At 36.2% G+C, this 22,156-nt stretch overlaps 1 protein-coding gene across 1 annotated transcript; it reads right to left on the bottom strand.

The window, feature by feature from the left end:
• Window positions 1–669: 669 nt before the first annotated feature.
• Window positions 670–1,929, bottom strand: LOC128997596 (uncharacterized). Its single transcript, XM_054423235.1, has one exon. The coding sequence runs from the start codon at window positions 1,927–1,929 to the stop codon at window positions 670–672; it is 1,260 nt and encodes a 419-aa protein (XP_054279210.1).
• Between the last annotated feature and the right edge of the window lie 20,227 nt (window positions 1,930–22,156).

Here is a 22,156-nt window from a genome sequence, read left to right as displayed (position 1 = left end):
GCTTTCAATATTTAACAGTTTTTATTCAATTTGAGCTCAAGTACAGTACATGTATATTGTATGGGTTTTATTCAAATAGTGATAGTATTTTTGAAGATAAATACTTTATTCAATTAGTCCTGATCATGAACGCTTTTGATTTGTTCTGTGGATATTGTAATGCTGAAGATAGTGGTTGAAAAGTTATATTTCCTATTATTAGGACTAACTTCTTCAATACGTTTAAAAGGGGAGCTGAACGGCCCATAAGAGCCTATGTTAATTTTTCAATATTAATGACCCTTTATCTCTGAAACTACTCATGATACATAACTCCAATTTTTATATGTTTTTTATTGACATTAGAAGAGTACACTGAACTAGGATTAATCTTCAATCCCTAAAAATAAAAAAATTATAATTTTTTTAAATATATATAAAAAATATCCACGTTTTTACTCATATATTATTTAATAATATAAAAAGGAACAGTCAAATTGCTATAATTCTAGTTCAGCAAATGCCTTACTAGTTATTTTACCATGGTTAAAAATTTCAGGTCACTGGCATCAGCCATTCCTGAGAAAACGGGTCTTTTGTAGGGGAAAAATAGATTTTCGGAAAAACACAGAAAACCGTTGCTATGGTGATTTTCCAGGTAAAACACAATAAATGGTTAACTCACATGGCTTAAAAACCTCCTGGGCAGTAGTCATCTCCATGGCCCTCTTCTTCTTCTAGCAGTTGTCTCCTTCTCTTTATTCTTGCCTCCTTGGTCATTAGTTCCGCAGCCCTGTCCGCTTTTCGAATTCGGTCCGCATCAAACTTCTGTAGAACTGAAATGGTATTTTTGCCCAAATTTTGGACACCAATTTCTTCCAAAACCCTCAGCCTACCTACATTCCCATCATTAAAGGATATTACAGCATCCTGAACACCCAACTGCAGAGTCTGCTTCCCGACAAAATTATTTTTGGGCACTCGGCACCAAACTACGTTATTGAACGACTCGTTCACATTCTGAGTACGCCCATGAAGACATTTTTTCAGTAAGTTTTTGTTGCTTAGGTCTACATAGATGGATTTTATTGCTTGCATAACAGGTTCAGGTATTGGATTTTTGTGTTCATACCCTTCTGGGTTTTTTCTATATTTACACCATGTGTCAGGTGGTGGTGGGCAGTATGAGTGACATGGGTTTTCATCGGTGGAGAGGCGATGATAAAAGGTAGCCCATACTGCCTTATACATTTTGTCTAGGCTGTCTGTATTTCCTCTAATTGCATTGCCATAATATGACTGAAGCTCATCAATGACTTTATCAGTCAGTCTCCCTCGCCCTTTTAGAGACTTACCATCCGCAAGTTCTTTTCCACCCATTGTCTTTTTCAGATTTCGGAGGCGCGTACCCATCCGCTTCTCGACATGGCCTACACACTCCAGCTTTGATACATCTACATCATCATAAGGCTTACTCTCTTTTACACAGGAGTAGGCCTTAGAGTCTCCATCCCCTAACATATTGACATAGCGAACATTCCGTTTTAATTCCGAGCGATTGAAGAGCGTTACTGCAGCCTGCGTCTCCATCCCTCCGCTATATCCTTCATAATTTTTGACACATTGTGGTGCATGCTTTTGTTTTTGTTCCGGGGTCTTAGCTTTAGAACAGCCACTACAAAATTTGGTCAAAGTTTCAAAATCAAGGACTTTACCAGTGTCAATGCTGGTGATAGTGGCAACCCCATTCTTTGACTTGAAACCGCGTCTCTGCCACGTCCCATCGAATGCTACGCTAATATCTGAGTCACCATCATTTTGTTGCACAGCCTCCTTGGTAGCTCTTTGCATTGATTCTTCAGCCACTAATTCTAAACATGCTGATACTACTTTAGTGTGTTTTGCTCTAGCCAAGTTGGGAGGGGGAAGATTCAACATGGCGCAAAGCATTTTTCCGGCTTCAAGGCCTTTGCCAATGCACCTGAGCCCGTAAAAAAATCTAACATTAACCTCAAACAACTTCAGATTTTTACCAATATTATTAGGCCTAGGCTTACATTCTGGAGAGGTCCAAAAACTATTTCCAAAGTCACATTCATTACATGTTAGGCACAGCTTACTTACTAAACCATTCCTCGATGAAATAACTTCCGATACACTGACTGAAGCACCACATTTACAAAAAACCTCATCAAACATTGAAATGAGTGTTTCCAAGGAAACAATTACATTGCCAGAATCACCTTGGAAGTCACTATATTTTGTATCACTTGAAGATAACTTCTTTCTAGAAGAACTTACTGAAGAGGAGGTTGATTTCGGAGTGCTAGGCCTAGGACTAGATGTGCCTGAAGGTCCAGGTTGTGTTTCCTGTACCTGCTCTATAGGTATTACTTTGGTTTTATATCGGTTCCCTTTGAATGTACGCTTCTTGAAAACACCCTTTGGTTTAGTCATTTTGCTACACAATCCACTAATAAATCAAACACAAACTAACTAAGACAAAACTACTTGAAGTTGAAACAGGGTTATGTTTACACAACAAACAGAACATATGTGGAAGCCTAATGAAGAAGAAGAAGTTTGTTGTCTGCTGTCAAATGCACCAAGAACTTATTTGGGTAACCACAGCCACTTGAATATAGCGGGTGAATATTCCAAAGAGCACTATAACAAAACCAACTAAGAGTGGCCCAAGTTTAGCCCTGCAGCACCGTACACCAAATTTTAAATTAAATATTTTTATTATTTATAGTCCCTGTAATACTATATATTATACATCGTCGTGTTCAGAAAAAACTAAAGAATAAAATAAGACAAAAAACAAAAATTTGATATTTTTTAAGTTTTTAAGTGTTCAGATCCCCTTTTAAATGTGTTTTGGTTTCGTTGTATAGAACTATCGTCCATGGGTAGTAAAAATATACCTCTAGTCCTATCATAAAACCCGTGAGTGTCTTTAACTGATCCAGTATCTAAGCTGATTTCTAAGGAAAACAAATATAAAAAATTTTCAAAACTGACCATAATTATTGTAGTCCTCCAAATCCAAACAAGTTGCCGCAAACCGATTTCAAATATCTGAAATAGTTAAAAAGTTAGAGAGGGTGCAAGTAAATTTTTTTGCCACCCTCATGGTTATTTGGATTTGAATCGTTTTAGGGCGCCATCTTGTTATTAGTGAGCCGATTTTGGTTTTCTTTATGTCAATGTTTATGTTTCGTCAAGACCTGTAAAATGATACCAAACTCGATTATACTTGTCTTTGAAAATTTTGAGCTATCCCCTACCCCCGCTACCTCTAAGGGCAAAATTTTCAAAATTGACCATAATGATTGTAGCCCCTTATATCTAAGAAGGTTGCCGCAAACCGATTTCAAAAGTTAAAACCGATGGTTGAAAAGTTAAGTAGGGGTGCAAGTTACCTTTCAGCCAGGAGAACTATGTTACACTTTTTATATTAACGGTTAAACAGGATGGTGATTGCGAAAGGCAAAACACTATCTTCACACAACGAATCATTTTAATAAGAAAATAAACTACCGGTATCTATTTACAATCAATAACTCAATGACAATGCATTTTAGTATTAGTTAGGATACAAGTAGAAATACATGTTAGTCTATCACTACTCCAATTCTACAATATTGCTCACCCCAATCCAGGCCACCGCGACCACATCTGACATTCCGCATCCAGATATCAATAGACGATCCGACAGTTTCAATAACTACAGAAGACGCCGCTATTGATACAATGGCCGGCACGTATGCGATCTAATTCTCTTTTTTACCCACCCAAATCGGGGTTAATTTCCGTCTGGGAACACTCTACGTGGGACAAACGTATTCCAATCCAATCCGAACCATAACATTTCGATTTCGTTCTCATTCCGAGAGGGGCGCAGAAGAATAAGAAAGGCGCGTTCGATTTGGAACCGAAATGAATAGAGAGGAACGGTTTGTGAGGATGAGCCGAACAATGGCTCAAAACATATGTACCGGTCACGCATTGCGGCGTGACTACAAGAATAATATTTACAATACACTTTGATATATATTATACGTGTATTACGGCAGCGTGTCGGATGCTGATCGTCACGGATGTCTGGGGTTTTGTCCCCGCGCGACTACGGCTACAGCTGCTTATTCTGGTCCTTCGAGCCGGATCGGGGGTTGCTATGTTTAATCGGCTATTTTGCCAACTTCCATTTCACGGTCGGGTGTGCAGCGGTTTTGGTCACGGTAAGACGAATTTGGTTAGATTAATGTCCCGGTTGTGTTCTCAGAGATGATTTACCGATTTACGAGGGGTGAATTTGTTACAATTAAATTTAAATCAAAGGCTATACGTAGAGGGGAGCACCAGTATGGTTCTCTTCGCGTAGAGGGTTTATAGGTGGACTCTTGGCTTAAGATGTGCCCTAAACCAACGGAGAACGGGTTTATCACTTAAATAAATGCGATTTGCGATTTCAAAGATTCAGACCTTACAGTAGGCTCATGGAAATCTTTGATCAATAAACCAATCACGCATCAATGATTGTGTTTGGCATACATTTGCAGGAGGAGTACAATATTTTTTATATTAATCCAACCAGAACATTAATTATATGCGTTCAATTGCATATACACTACCGATACTAGCCAAAATAAACAGTACTGATGAATCCATGAACCATTTCAGTACTGAAGATGAATACATGAACCATTTCAGTACTGAAGATGAATACATGAACCATTTCACTACTGAAGATGAATCCATGAACCATTTCAGTACTGAAGATGAATACATGAACCATTTCAGTACTGAAGATGAATACATGAACCATTTCACCACTGAAGATGAATCCATGAACCATTTCAGTACTGTTTATTTCGGCCAATATTCTATTACATGTTTTTTAAGTAATTGTTCATACAACATATTATTTTATATATTTTGTGTTTTGTCTTAGACCTCTTTCTACAATGAGCATCGTAACAAACTTCATTTAATTGATCCATGCATGTAAAAAGATATTTATTTCGTTCAACAGTAATACTAAAAATTCCAACACACACTTTCTCTCTTGATAAAATACACGAAAATACTACAGTTTTACGCAGTACTAAAGCAAGAGTCATATCGGTGTGGAAGGGAGGGACTTGTTTGAGTGGAAACTCTGGTAGTGTTCGTATTTGTTATATTTATTGCTGACCTAATGTGAGTGGAGGAAAGTCAGCTGTTCTCTCCGCGTAGTAACTCCCACGATTTATCGTTTCAATCTACTCCGGAGTGTTTTTAGCAGTTAAGTGTTTGCTCTCAAACAAAATCCGGGTTTTATTTTGTGCACTCTCACTTTTGATCACATTGTGTATTACTTCGGTAAATCCAGTAAAAAGTCCGCGTTGATAATCTTATGCTGTTTTTGATAAAGGTCGCCCCATGGTCGATAACTCGACCAAAAATATGTATTGTGCAAACTTCACTATTTTCACCCTACGCTGTAAATAAAACATGTGATTGGAATTTCTTCCATTTGTTTTGATTTTCTGTTTATATTTCGTCACCTGGATGGCCAACCTTATCAAGCCCCTTGTTAATTTTTAAATAATTTAGTGCTTATTTTTGAGCCAATTTTAATTTACAGCACATATACAGGCAAAAAACATTCTAGCAGTATGCGTAGATTTTCCCTGCGATGCACACTAGCCGAGACAAAAAGGTTTTTGAGAAACATGTTTGCCTACAATATATCTTACTAATATTATAAATGTGAAAGTTTGTTTGTTTGTTTGTTTAATTGTTTGTCTGTTTATTTGAAGTTCAATCACGCATTAACCACTGGACGGATTTGACTGAAATTTGGCATGATGATAGCTCACATTCCCGATTAACATATAGACATATTCTTATCTCAAAAATCCTTTCGGGCTCCGCCCCAGTGGCTCTTTAGTTCCCCATGAGTGTTCCTTTTGAGTATTCATATTTAAAGGGAATTAAAGAATTTAGTCAGCTGTTTCAACTAAAAATGTTGGTTCTATCATATACAAAAGCATTTAAGTTATAAGATTTACCAATAGGGTGCAGCACTATTATTTTCTGCATTTATGAAAACAGCTAATTTGAACTAAGCAGTAACAAAAACTTTGATACACATTGAGAACTGTCAAAGTAGGACTTTGTACAGTTATCTTAATGTTTTTGACTTCATGAATAATTTGTGATATTCTAAAAAGTGTTTAATAACTTATTTTTCTCTTTTGTTTAGGTGAAGTGGTAGAACATTATGGCCATGGTAGATGTGTAATACTATAAATATACCGTGAATTTAAAGAAGCAAATTTTATGAAACTGTGTCCTCTCCCATTGCAAACGCAAAGCTTGAGTATAACTGCAATAAGCATTTTATACTTATATGCCAACCCCGTACGAAGGATGGATACTCTGCTTGTAGGATATACATTTATTTTTGAATGGGCAGTGACTAAATTAAGGCCATATGATGTCAACTTAAGCGTTACATAAAAAAAATTTCAAAATTATCATTTGCTTCCATCTTGCTCGAAGGCAACCATTTAAAACAGATTTAAAATAACTAAACGTTTTCACCTTACGCAATTCCCTGGTAGCAGAAAAATAACAACACGTTGTGTATAACGATTAAGTGTAATTTTGTATAATCCTAGTTGTATTTTAAATCTACAAAATAAATGTATATTTGTTTATACGTTTTTGATGTATGTTAGCTACGATGGGAATATTTTAATGAAGGGAATCGACGTCTTTTGATCTATAAAAAACATCATTGTCAGAAACCCGACGACAGTTTCGTCCTTCATTCAATAGGTGTTGAAACAGGTTAAACGCCCACTTCACGAATCTGAAGAGAACTAACGAAACTTGAGAACTGTCACACAAAGACCTCGAAGACTTTTATTGTGACGAACAACTATGTGACACTGTTGGAATAAAAACTCAACAAACTAACTGACAGTTAACTTTGTATGCAAGTTAACCGCAACGGAGGTATTAAAAACAATAGTTTATATAAATCAATCCAAAACAATTTACTTGTTTATCAACTAAAAATTCTCTTAACAGGCAGGATCTTTTTGTCTTACGATGCTAGGCACGAGTCCGGGATTGTTTTTCACATTACTTCAGGCTAGTCCTATGGGTTTTGGCATTATTTTGGATAAAATCCATAGGCGATTTTGTGGGATTCGAACCCGGGACCTCAAGGACCGAAGTCTAACACTACCACTAGCATGTAGGATTGTTGCAACTGTGCATCAAAATAACATTAATGTGATGTAAATCCAATAAAAGAATTAAATGCTAAATTTTCTTAATACTTTTTCCTAAAACTTTCCCAAAACATCTGTGGCACAGTGGAAGCACAACAATATAATAAAATAATTCAACATATGCAGTCGAGGGACTCAAAAAGGAGTTGTACTTTTAAAATTGCATTGAGTACCTTTCACAATGTAATTATTTAAATTCACAACAGTAATAAATTAACAGAGGTAAAATGAATTATTATCTATCCCACGAACAATACTTTTTTCTCCTAAACTTTCCCAAAACGCTGAACAGCTGTGGCGGAAGCCTAACTACAGGTGGCAGCGGAGGTGTAAGCGGGCCATCACTGAAGGTAGTGTTTATTTAACTGGTCATATCCTTATCAGATCAGCTGTCTTATCTCAAGATCAGAGGTCTGATCATTATTCATCCAACGCTGCGTTTACCTGCAGACCCTGCAGTGTCTTGAATGATTGAACGTTTGAATGATTCGATGTTGACTTCGGAAACAGCAAGTGCATTTTTTATTCGATTTTGAAGTATCAAAGTTATTTTATGTACGGTAACATTTGAGAGCGTTGTCCAACATTTTCACTGCAAGTCAAACAATCTCTTTCAAATGTTAGGTATGTGTCGACATTCACATTATCTTCAAGTACATTTCTCAGCAAAATATGACTTAGTTTAATATTGTTTGTGTTTGATAACAATTGATAGCGTTGCTGTCGATTAAAACCTACCGGTTGGCCCAACAAAATACTTTGGGTTGTTTGAATGTTTCGGCATTCACTTTTGAAACTGCAGGTAATCTTGCAAAACTTGAAGCTTGTTTCGATGTTTAAATGTTTGGTAACACTGTAATGCAACGTCGACAATAAAACTACAAACCATACAATCTGTCTCTGAGTTGGTGCGTTTCGTCATTGACTTTCAATACAGAAAGTAAACTGCTCTTTCAATTATGGAATCGTAATCTTGTAGTGTTTTTCGTGTAGAATAACCTTTGAGTGAGCTGATGGGGACTAAATGTTTCTCTTATTTTAGGGTGAATTTAAAATTTTACACTTTTCTTGGTTGTACAACCCGGACCAGCAAAATGAGACAACGGTACTCTCCGGTCGTGTATACATATTTGAAAAATAATAAAATGTGCAATAAGATCATGCAAACCTATCAAGGCCCAAGTAGACGGACACTTTCAGTACACAAATCAAAACTTCTTGTAAAATAAATAAGAAAGACCTAAAGTCATGGAAAACATATTTTGAATCCAATCTTTCTTGGTGAACGATTAACCCTCGTATCTACATTAATTTTATATCGATGAAAACTGTACAATGAAAATCCTTCATACCTCCTTCATGACATTTTATATCGAAAAATGTTTACGATTTCCACCAAACAAGCGGAAGAATCCACCCAGCTACCGTTCCCTCAACCTCGGCAGCTCCATCACCAACCCACGCTTTCAGCATCCTTCAACATAAATCTCCGGTTATAATAACCTGCAATAAACGTAAACATATTGAAAATAAAGAACCACGTATCCGGTGTATGATGTATGTGTAGTTAATATTGGTCTATTAGCCGCTAAAGGGCCGCCATCGCTATAAAATGTAATGTGATGGCCGGGTTGTCACAGATCACTGATGACGTGATTTCATCAACGCTCGTATCTCGTATCTCGCCGCCTCGTGACGTCACGAGATCAACCGAGTTCGGTGGTTCATTAGCGAGATCACTTGCGGGGACCGAGCTTTGCTTAGGGAACTCATTGTTTGCCCCGGTGGTAATTTGGATGGATCGAGCTAAACCTAGTCCCACGTTTCGCAAAGGGGAGAAGACGTAAAATTCGACAAGTTGCTCCTTGGGGACCGAGCTTTGCTTAGGGAACTCTTTATTTGTCCCAGTGGTAATTTAGACGGGACTAGCTAAACCTAGTCCCACGTTTCGCAAAGGGAAGAAGACGTAGAATTCAACAAGTTGCTCCTTGGGGACCGAGCTTTGCTAGGGAAACTTTTTGTTTGTCCCAGTGGCCATTTAGATGGGACTAGCTAAATCGAGTGCCACGTTTCACGAAGGGGAAAAAACTTAGAATTCGACAAGTTGCTTCTTGGGGACTAAGCTTTGCTTGAGCAACTTTTTTTGCCCCAGTGGTAATTTAGATGGAACTGGCTAAACCTAGTCCCACGTTTCGCTAAGGGGAGAGGACATAGACTTCAACAAATAGACGACAGTTGCTCTTTGGGGACCGAGCTTTGCTTGGGAAACTTATTGTTTGTTCCAGTGGTAATTTAGATGGAACTAGCTAACCCTAGTACTAAGTTTTGCTAAGGGGAGAGGACATAGACTTTGACAAGGACCATACGAGTTTGGTAATTATTTAGATAGAGTCAATCCTTGGGGATTGAGCTTTGCTTAGGAAACGCTTTGTTTACCCAGTGGTCATTTAGATGAAACTAGCTAAACCTAGTCCCACGTTTCGCCAAGGGGAGAGGACACAGACTTCGACAATGATCATTCGAGTTTGGTAGTTATTTAGATACAGTCACTCCTCGGGACCGAGCTTTTGTTTGGGAACTTATTTTAAGCTTTACTTAGGATCAATTTTTATGTTATTATGTATGAAACTAGTTGCAATGCATATTCCGTGGAAACGCAACGTGTATGTTCCTCGAGGAGTGGGAGGACTTAAATATTATACTTCATATTAAATGTTGGTGTCTATTCAATTTATAAACCTGGTAACTACTGCATTCATACAAATTTTCTCATTCCGTTTCTGCTATAACATAAACATTATAATTGATCAAATAAAATGATTACCTTATCCAGCCACAGTTAGTGAAACAACTATTTTTGTTCCTTAAAACATCATTAGGTAATTGTTTATGCAACCAAATCAGCAATACAATGTATTAATACATTGTGGTATGTCAATAGCTTCTTTAAAAAAACTGAAAAACTCTTTTTTAAACTTGTTAAAGAATAATATTAAAGAAAGATTCACCATCTACAAAGTTAAAAACCTCGACCCATGTATAATTCTAAATTATCACACTCCCTTCCATAAATTCGCATAATATTATAATTGATACATACACATATTGACAAGTTACCAATCAAAGAAGTATAAAATAAGAAGAACAAAACAAACAGAAATACAGGTGGCACTAGAGAGAAGAAGAAACATGATTCAATCAGTTTTATTTTGTCAGTGGCAGTGATAGTCAGTGTTGGCCAGTCAGTAAAGTTTTAATCACTTTTATAAATTGTTATTACATTTTAACTATTTTGTCAAAGAACGAGTTTCAATTATTGTAGTGTGGTAGTTTCTTTAAGAGTCGATCTATGGAACGAAACTAGTCTTCATACCAACAACTGTGGTTGGATAAGGTAACCATTTTATTTCGTCAATAATATTGACAGCCAAGGGCCACAATGAATAATACACATAAAAATAAATCCAACACATCTTATTTTGTAAATAAAAATACGTCCTGTAATTGGGACTGTTAGTGTTTATATTACGCTTGCCAAAGATATACTCAGTGAAACCAGAGCATATATATGTGCGGGGAAATAATCGGGGACCATCTATAGGTAATACATCAATTATAAATAAAACATGCTCGGAATATACTTTGCTAATCTGAATCATAATATATAAGAAATTAAATTTAATATTACACCATTTTGGCCCATGGCATATTACAGCTATTTTCCACTTTTTTCATCCCACTGAAACAATAACATATCTTATTTTGATGATTTAAAACTATTCATATTTGAAACCTCAACATTAATTGTTTTCCTGTACGATTTGTCGTTCTGGATTTTTTTCAAAACTTTAAGATAGTTGAAAACACCGGTGGTTATCATGGAAAGCTGGAAGTTTGGCAACCCTTTTCTTTTCAAACGTCAAAGGCAATTATAAATTTGCTTCTATGAACATTGCCGAAGTCAAATTTCACACTTTCACACAATTTATAATCCAACAATCCTAATAATGAATGGATAGGAAAGAGTTATGAGATGTGAAAATATAATTTAGCACCAGACTTAAGTACTACCAAATGATATGTATTTAGGAAAAGATTTTACCTTATATATTTTCTTTTTCGTTTAAATCGTGAGGTGTCTTGAGGTTAGAAATTTAGGGAAAAATACCTGTAAGAAAATAATTAAAATCAATTTAATTGAGTACAATCTATTTGTTAATTTCCAACATAAACAAACAACAGTATCAAAAAAGCACATCCTAATATTTTAAGACCCAAAACATGTGTTGGAGCAATGCCCCAATAGAAAAAGCTTTTTCTAGTGGGGCCTTGGTTGGAGCAAGACCAAAGGCAAAAATATATTTTAATCAATAAAATACTTAACACATAATGTATACAGTAAAATAGAATTCGCCAAAAAACATGAAATACATAAAAATTCGTAACAAACTTGCCATTGCCACTGAGAAATAAAGGGATTTAAAATTCGTTGCCAACTGGTTGAAAATAGCCTAAAATACCGCTACATTAAAACCCCTTGCATAACACTGGAAAAAAAATGTTTAATGAAAACTAACAAACCGATACATTAGATGAATTTCAACTGCAATGACAATCAGTTGAACATATTTTGAGCGTGATTACACTCACATTTGACTAAACGAAACCACTCATATTTGACCAAACAAAACCACTCACATTTTACCAAACGAAACCACTCACATTTGACCAAACGAAACCACTCACATTTTACCAAAACGAAACCACTCACATTTGACCAAACGAAACCACTCACATTTGACCAAACGAAACCACTCACATTTTACCAAACAAAACCATTCACATTTGACCACAAAACCATTCACATTTGACCATACGAAACCACTCACATTTGGTCAAACGAATCCACTCACATTTGACGAAACGAAACCTCTCACGTTTGACCAAACGAAACCACTCACATGACCAAACAAAACCACTCACATTTGACCAAACGAAACCACTCATATTTGACCAAACGAAACCACTCACATTATTGACCAAACAAAACCACTCACATTTTACCAAACGAAACCACTCACATTTGACCAAACGAAACCACTCACATTTTACCAAAACGAAACCACTCACATTTGACCAAACAAAACCATTCACATTTGACCACAAAACCATTCACATTTGACCATACGAAACCACTCACATTTGGTCAAACGAATCCACTCACATTTGACGAAACGAAACCTCTCACGTTTGACCAAACGAAACCACTCACATGACCAAACAAAACCACTCACATTTGACCAAACGAAACCACTCATATTTGACCAAACGAAACCACTCACATTATTGACCAATCGAAACCACTCACATTTGACCAAACGAAACCAGTCACATTTGACCAAACAAAACCACTCACATTTGACCAAACAAAATCACTCACATTTGACCAAACGAAACATTCACATTTGACCAAACGAAACATTCACATTTGACCAAACGAAACTATTACATTTGACCAAACGAAACCACTCACATTTGACCGAACAAAACCACTCACATTTGACCAAACGAAACCACTCACATTTGACCAAACGAAAACACTCCCTTTTGACCAAACAAAACCACTCACATTTGACCAAACAAAACCACTCGAGGTGGGTGGCCGTGATAGACATAGAGAATACCAACACACAGACAGATATCGTCCATGCATCAAGAGACCAATCAATCGATGCTTTGTCCGAAGTATCGGCGGCGAGAACAAAGCGAGAAATAAATGAACGTACAAACTTCATGACTCCCCATTGTGACCAACCCTTTTGTTTTTTTGCTTTTCACGTTGGTCGAGCGGAAATGGCGTTTAGATAAATCAATGACTTTCCCATTGTGAGTCCACAATAGGGTTGATTGATCGATACGATTGTTTGAAAATAAAACTATTGTTTTAGGCTGCGTTTTGGTGGTTTGTGTTTGAGTGCTTATTTTGAGGTGTGTTTTGTCTAAAATTGGTTGTGTAGCAATATGTGAACAGGAAATTTATTTGATAAAAGGATCTTGTATTAATATTACTTGCAGACATGTTCATGTACATTTTTAAGAAAAGATACACTGCTAAAGTAAAAACAGGTACTTAGATTAGATGCTGTAGCTAGATTTAAATTTTGTTACGACAGGCCGCTTGGATACAAATATCTTTAATTATCTATGGTTTGGTTGGGAACCAAATACATAAGCACTATACCTTATAAATATAAAATTAGTTTCATTAGATTCTCAAACTATGTTTAAGGAACAGAGGAGATTTATGAATTGGATGTGAGGTCTTACTGAATGCAACTTTTTTGATTGATTAGGTTCTATTACTGCACAGTATACTATTCGCGATAAATTAAGTATTATTACTATTTATATCTTGAAATCAAATATAAAAAATTCCTTCTAAAATACACTTTATGCAATGGACAATTCCATAGTTTATTTTATATGTTGCTAATGCTTCTTATGTAGGGATACAGACATTATTTTGTATGTGAATTATTTAGTATTCAATCTTCATATCAGGAATTATTACCATTGAAACCACTTCTAATTGATAATTCACGTCGATAATAAACCAAAATTTGTATCTTTACCTGCAGCATATTTATTAATTATGGTAAAAGGTCATTAAAGACATTATTCAAATCCCTGCCTCAATAAAATATCGCACTTTTAATAACTCCGAAAACTCGAGAAAGAATACAACTGAAGATAAATTCATGTGTGCCTACTTTTATACTTCCTTTCCACGTTTATTCAACGGCAAAGCTATTGACCTATAAAACTAATTAGATTCTGCGTAAATCCAGAACGTAAAATCAGGATGAAAGAGGCCTAATAGAGACGAGGCGTGGCGGATTGATTTCAGATGCCAAATTGGACTATTTTCTGCGCTCCCACACTGGGGTTGGAAGTGCGCATTAAACTAATGATGCATTGTGGGGGTGCGCGGAGTGGAACTGTGAACCACGCACCTGCGTAGAATCCCGGGGTGTATGCGTTGTACAAAAAGTAAATAGGATATCCTGAGGTCATGCATTAGTGCTTCAAGATTGTTTAGGGTTGGAAGAAATTTCGAGAGTTTGTAAGTTTTGGAGAAGGTTGTTGTTCTGATTTATTCATGCTGAAACACATGCTGATTCGATCAGCAGGATGGACACGAATTGGACGAAATTTAAGACGTTGAGGGCCAGAAAATCAGGGGATCAGGGTATAATAAACCTAGTACATGTATTGGACAATTTCTTGAGTAAGTTCGCTCCTAACCAAATTAACTAGACACTAACATTAAAAAAAGGGTTTTCTGAACGTCCTTCGCTTTTGTGAAGGAAAGCTCGACAAAAGCTGAACAATATTCCAAACTTCAAGGAAGGGCCCAGAAAGGGTATACTAGCCCATAAACATGTTTTGGACCATCTTCCAGTCAGTTAAAGAAAGTGGTACGCAGGAAGGTTTAATAACAGGGGTGGTCAAGCAAGTTAGTTTCCGAACTAACCTAACAAATCAAATTAAATTATGTGTTCAGAGACATGTAGCTTTATGGAAAATCGATTAATTTGAAACTCACAGCCCTGAAAATTATAAAGAAAGGTACTTTGTTATTATACCAACCACCTAACGACTACACCTAATAATTATAGCTTAACCTAACCTAACCTAAAGGTTGTTAGGTTAGGAAGATTTTGTTTATTTATCTAATTAAAATCTTTTTATGAGGTCAATTTATCGAGGTGGTCGGTATAATACCAAAGTGCCAAAAATGTATGTCGAATCGTTCAAATGTTTTCAAAATGATAAAAATAGATTCTATAACTCCTGCACCGACTCCAGCCACAAGGGTAGAGACACCTACAAGCCTATATACCTCTCAATATTTTTTCCCCTCTAAAACTTACAGGATCAACCCCCAACAAATAGAGACGACATACACGGAAACATCATTAGGTAGCAGCTGACGTGGTCGGAGCAAATATTTATTTGATTGCCTCAACCCCCGCCCCAGCTGACTAAGAGCAACAATCGCCCGACGAGTGGGGGAGGGGGTTGTGACATAAATCCAACAAATGACACCGTTATAAAATAATAAATACGATGTCGCCGCGACCGCCGCACCGTGAAGCGAAACCGGGGGCTTTTGTCGCGGGGGTGGTTTTGGCTCACCCCCTTCCGGAACAGATTGCCGCAGACTGATTTTGTTTCATTTAATTTACTATTGAATGACTCGGGGCGGAAGACCCCGCGGGGCGGAATTGTGGCTTTGTGTATCAATTTCCAAATCGACTACATCCCGTGAGGCCAGGGGTGGTAACAATGGCCAATTAATGAGCATTCAAAAACATATTTATATAGTGTCAATGTTTGGGGGCGTCGTTCGAATACCGTTGTTTTTTAGTGTTGTTTTGGTACAAGTGTTGTACAATATATCAAATATATAAATTCAAATTTATTTTTAACTCTGAAATCTTACTACACATTGTAGTCTGCTGTAAAAGAATAATATGACATGAAATTTTACACGTTTGTTTAAACCTAATTATGATTATTATGTTTCTTTGATCCAATGAGTAGTCCATATACTTTAAATTTTGATGTTTAATATTTTTCCGAATAATAGGCGATAGTTTTCTTATAAATATTTACTTTTTCTTCATGGACATCCTTTTGCTGATTTTCATTTGTCTCAGACGAACTGTAGGGTCTATAATGAGACCGAAACCATTCCCCTAGTCTGTAACAATAATGTCACTCCGCCTCACTGAGCCTTCTTCTATAGCTGTGACCTCTTCATATTCAGTTATTGACGTACCAACGAAATACTTAACTGATATGATCAAATTTATAATCATTAAATGACAATTCTGTTTTATCACTCGTTATATTGGTAAAGAGACATGCTGCGTATTTTAATCGAACCTGCGTAGAATTTAAAACTACTGGTTCCAGTTCCAAACTCCTGGAACGTCTCGCTAAATCTTTGAAAAATGATTTTGTTGTTGGTCTCATTTATTCAAGACAAAGATTGTAGGAGATTTCAAAATTGTACATGTGAATGATTAAATCATATATTGAAGTATACATAACTGTTCATATTTGAATTAATTGTGTGGTAAACCAGTCTTTATCAGTGAAAGATATCATTTCCAGTATCATAAAACTGAGGATACTGACATGCATATACTTGAACCTCATTCGTTGTCTATAATAATGCTTGATTTATACGTGGATAGAGATTTTCTGAATGTTGATAATAATCTAGCACTCTACAGTTAAAACAAGCAAAGCCCTAAAATAATATTCTTATTAATTTTCAATAGAACTGTATCCAGCATATTATCAAATGACTCAGCAACACTCATTTGCCACTGAAAACAACAGCACTTCTATAGCTACAAAACAACCTCCCTGATGGAGCGTTCGATCGATTAACTGTTAAAGAACCAATCGAATATTGCATTTCCTTTTAATTGCCGATGACCAATGCGCTCGCAGGTGGCCGAAACAAATATGGACTGATGATATGTGATACGGACCTAATATGGGAACGGATTACGGTCACTGAAATATGATAGCCTTTAGTCATGGGCTACTAATTATAACCGGTAATTGGTTTGAACCCCGGACTGGTCGTGTGACATTCCGGCTGACATACGCATACGCGATACGCACATACGCACACGCGCATGCGCAGTAGTACTATACGCACACACGCGTATGCGCAATACGGACTATACGCACACACGCATATTTTAAGCGATACGCACTCTAAACACATACGCGATACGCACTCAAAGCACATACTTGTATACACGATACGCACTTGAAGGTCAGATGCGCATATGTAATACGTATATACGCAAATGAAAAATACACTATACGTGCCCACGTGTATGCGTAATGCAGCCATACTCTATGTAAATAATTTTACATGTTACGGTTGTATTTTCTTTGAGTTGTTGTCCCATAAAATATAAGCTGTAAAACGACATTGTCTAAAGAATTACATATACAGGGTGGCTGGTCATCAGTGTGACAAAATTTTTTTGGCGTCAGTACAAAGTAAATGCAGTGTAATGATGCATATAAAAGGTTCCGAGTCCAAAAATTAGCTTCCCAAAGAATTATTTTATGTTTTAAAAAAATAACTATGTTTTCAAACTTAATACAGCTATTTCTCAATTACCGGTAAATGGATTTGAGTAGACAATGCCATTTTCGTGTTCTACATTAAATTTTGAATAAGAATAATAGAAAATGACGGAGGATCAGTTGTAAAACCCCCATTTTAAATAGATTCAAAGATAAAAATTAAAATGTTTGATACAAATTTAAAAAACATTGGTCTATTGTATTTGTTCACACCCTGTATACAAGAAAGTGGCCGATTATGTTAAAAACTGTGCCATTTTATAAGCTTTCTAACCATATGCTACACTATTGAGGTTTAGATATTCTGTTGTATGTTTTAGTCGTTTGAATACCAGAAACAGGGAACTTTTTTACTGGTTTCACTGTTCAAGCTGAAACAAAAATACAACTTTTCCTTAAAATACATGCCGGCTTTCTATGTTTTAAATGTTAAAGACACCCTGTTTTCTGGTTTTCACACCTCTAAAACAAACATCAGAATATATAAACCTCAAAAGTGTAGCATATGGTTGGAAAGCTTATAAAATGGCGCAGTTTTTAACATAATTGGCCACTTTCTTGTATACAGGGTATGAACAAATACGATAGACCAATGTTTTTTAAATTTTTATCAATCATCTTAATTTGTATCTTTGAATCTATTTACAATGGGGATTTTACAACTGATCCTCCGTCATTTTCTATTATTCTTATTCAAAATTTATTGTAGAACACGAAAATGACATTGTCTACTCAAATCCATTTACCGGTAATTGAGAAATAGCTGTATTAAGTTTGAAAACATAGTTATTTTTGAAAAACATAAAATAATTCTTTGGGAAGCTAATTTTTGGACTTGGAACCTTTTATATGCATCATTACACTGCATTTACTTTGTACTTACGCCAAAAAAATTTTGTCACACTGATGAGAAGCCACCCTGTATAACAAAATTGAAGTTAAAATCTACTTTAAATGGCTAATGCTTTGTTGCAAAGCTAAAGCATCAAAGCTAATTTATAACCTCAAAAGCTAAAATGTTTAAATGTTTTTGGTCCAATGACCAAGGGTAGTGAGGGTCTAGTTTCAAACTAAAAGCACCCCTATATTTTTCCCTCCCTCAAAACAGATAAAGGATTAAAAACTTTCGCAAAACTTTTGACAGTTACCTGGCCATACTACTGGACCGAATGACACACTGGTTGTACCAAAAGAAAGGTTATCGGTCCTATATGTGCAGGTTTTAATTTGTATTTGAAAATATTTATGTTAATTGGGTCATAAATGACAATTAAACTTTTGTTATGGAGATTTAACATGGGGCCTATGTTAGGCTAATTAAATGGAAGAAATTCTAATCACACCTTTTATTTACAGCGTGGGGTGAAAATAGAGAAGTTTGCACAATACATATGGTCGAGTTTCGACCACGGGGCGCTTCTAGTAGGCCTAAACATTAAAAATATTTCTACATCACATTACCAGATAATGAATAACAGTTAAGAATTTAATAGCTTACAGCCAATAACCAAGCAAAAACCTCTTCAGCGCACAATGCCTTGCAATTGGAAGCGGTATCGGTTTGCAAGAAGCGCAGCGGCTCGCGAAGCATATTATAGACGGGGTTAACCAGTTCCCGGACCCTCTGTAAGATAACAAGACGGCACACTTTGGCGGTTTTTATCCAAATACTTTACAGTGAAAGCCCATAAAATCCCCCATAAACTGTGTAATGAGAAGACTCGAGTTAGGTTTTTGCTAACTGCCATCATCTGCCAGGTGATCCGTCTGTAGATCTGAGGATGAAAAGTCTGGTTGAATCTGTCTTTGGAAGATTATGAGGTGGATTTACTCTGAAACTCTGGATTTTGTTTGATGTTCAGAGATTTTTACCCTGGACTTGAGTGTGTAAATTTGTCCTTAGAGGTTTTTACTTAGGCATTCTCAAAAGGAGTAACAGGAACTCTTGTAACAAAAACATTTGATTTGTTTAAAAAAATGTCGTATATATTGGTTTGATTATTCAAATATTGGTGGAAAAAATAAAAGGTACAGCCAGTAAGCAATGAAATGCTCAGTAGACAAATCCTTAAATATAATTCTGTAAGACAAAACTTTTACTAGAAAATTTTGGACGTTTGGTAAGTCGCAGAGAAGTGGGAGCGGTCTTAAATTAAAGGTTTTGACTCCAGAGACTCGGGAAAAATATCAAGATACCCAAGAAGTTACCAGAAAACGAGATATAACGTAACATCTTCTCTATAAGAATAGCATTAGAATCCATGTACAGCTGATTTTTGTTTTACAGCTGATCGTGATGAGAGAGCATTATTGCATTTAGATTACTCATTTGTCAGTCAATTCTGCAATGTACTGTACACTACATAAAACCAGGGATAACGTTACCTATTGTAATCAAGACTTTTTAGTTACGTCTTAGAAAGTTGAAATCAATCGTTTTATTGAGAAATTTGCAAACTTGTGTTTTAATAAGTTTTCTGCAGAGTTAGATATTTGTTGTGTTAGATATTTGTTTGTTAGATATTTTGTTGTTAGATATTTGTGTTGTTAGGTATTTGGGTGTAAATATTTGTTGTTAGATATTTGTGTTAGATATTTGAGATGGTAAAGATGGTACTCAGAGGTATACCAGAAGGAAGGAGACCATTAGGTAGACCAAGAATGCGATGGGTTGATGAGGGGACGAAGAGAGGAATGGGAGCAGACTTGGAGCTGGCAGAGGATGGAAGAGCTTGGAGGCACATGGTTGGCGAGGCCAAAAACCACCTAGGTTTCCAATGGCCACAGGAGTAAGAGAGTAGATATTTGTCATATCACAGATAAAACATTCTGTGTTGGTTAGTCTATGTTAATATTTAAGTAAATCGTGTTTAAACCGAAGAAGCAAGCAGTGAGCTCCAATCACACTAAACATTTCTAAACCAGTTTTCAATTCCAATCACACTTTTTAAAAGCTATAAGCTTTTATCATGATTACTCTTTATTGAATGGGTAATATATCTCTAGACTTTCTTCAAGGGAGTCGTGTTTTACAGCTGGATTGATCTGTTTCATGCGAGGTGTTTGCTAGAGAGAGACAGTCGTGTTAGAGTGATGGACAGTTAGCGTGAGCACAGTCAGATGGTAGGCAGACGGACTGTTGTGACCTACACCCTAAACTACTCCCTAGCTGGGATAATCTGTAACCCTTCCGCTCAGCTGACACGTGTGATCCTTACTCTGCTCCACAGCTTTTACATTGTGTACGGAAGAAATTGAGGAAGAGATGCTCAAACGATTTAAATGTAAAGTGAAGGATTAGAATATTAGAACTTTTATGGTGACATTTTCTTGCCGAACAATGGAAAGTGCTGTGTACATAGCCCAGTTGTAACCCCTAATTCAATTTTCTACAACGACGGAGATCAAATCCGCCTCTATCTTACCCAAGCCAGAGAAGTTAAATGTGTACTTGGCTGATAAGTGTGTGAGTACATACGGTATTCACGTTATACACAGAGGCTTTTTGTAGTGAAAGTGGCAATTGAAAATTGCTCTTAAATATGCTGAGAATTGAATCCATCATTTTTATGCCAAAAATAATGTCGCTAATCTTTTTGTGACCAGAGGCAGCTCGCAAGCTTCAAAGGAAAGTACTGGTTCAAAGTTTTTTACAGACATGTTGGGGAACCAACCCATCGTTCTCACCGAAGCTCTAACATCATGATGATCGTAAGAGAGATATACGTTGATTCTGAAAAACTGAATCGTAATATTATTGACGTATATTGAGGAAAACAACTGAATCAGCATTTCATTGAAGATTAGCAATTTATGATGAGCATTGAAGAAAAGAAGAACCAAACAGTAATATTGTTGACAAGACTGAAGAAATGGAAGTTAAAACAACAGGATAGAAGATAATTGAAGAATGTAAAAGAATGAAGAACAACTAAGACACAAGAAATCGGGAGACGAGTAATAAAAACTAAAGATAATACTAACATCTGAATCAGAATACAGTTGAAGAACTAAACACAATAAGATCAGATAAATCAAAGAACAACTTAGAATAACAACTGAGTAGACATTCCATCCCCATGTTAAAGTTGTAGCCAGGTTTTTAATAAAATTTGTCTTAGTTGATGTGAGCCACCTACAGATTGCGCTGATCTAAATTACTGATTTCTGCCGATTTTAGATGGTTTTTACCAAGTCGAACTGATGGAATGACTTACTATGAGCTATAGCAACTGTTGTGATCCAGAAACTATGTCAGTAACAAAAAATAAGGTACAAAATAGAGTTTTAGACACTAGAGCAATGTAGAGTTATTATACATCGATGAGCGCAATCTGTGACTGGCTCTCACAACTACATTCTTTTTTAGTAAAAATTGGCGACAGCTGATCCATATAGATGGGATGTCTTGAACTGAGTTAGGAAAACCTCGAAGAATTAATTGCAGACTGAATGATAAGGTATTTGATCCAAACTGAGTACATAAATAACATCTGATCCAGAATAAAAGAACACATGAATTACAAGATCAATCAAGATCATTGACAAAAACAGTTGCAACATTATACCAGATGGGACTACTAAATCAGGATAACCGTAGGAAAATGACAACTGAACCAGGAAACTACACTAGCTTGATACACGGGATGCAGGATGTTCAACGAATAGATGTAACAGACAAACTTTTAGCTGAAAAACCC

Source organism: Macrosteles quadrilineatus, unplaced genomic scaffold (assembly GCF_028750875.1).
Source record: "Macrosteles quadrilineatus isolate MER2022 unplaced genomic scaffold, UCM_ALF_1.0 Scaffold_6__1_contigs__length_79288215, whole genome shotgun sequence".
In the NCBI taxonomy this organism is placed as follows: Eukaryota; Metazoa; Arthropoda; class Insecta; order Hemiptera; family Cicadellidae; genus Macrosteles; species Macrosteles quadrilineatus.
This window is presented reverse-complemented; position numbering and strand designations above follow the sequence as displayed.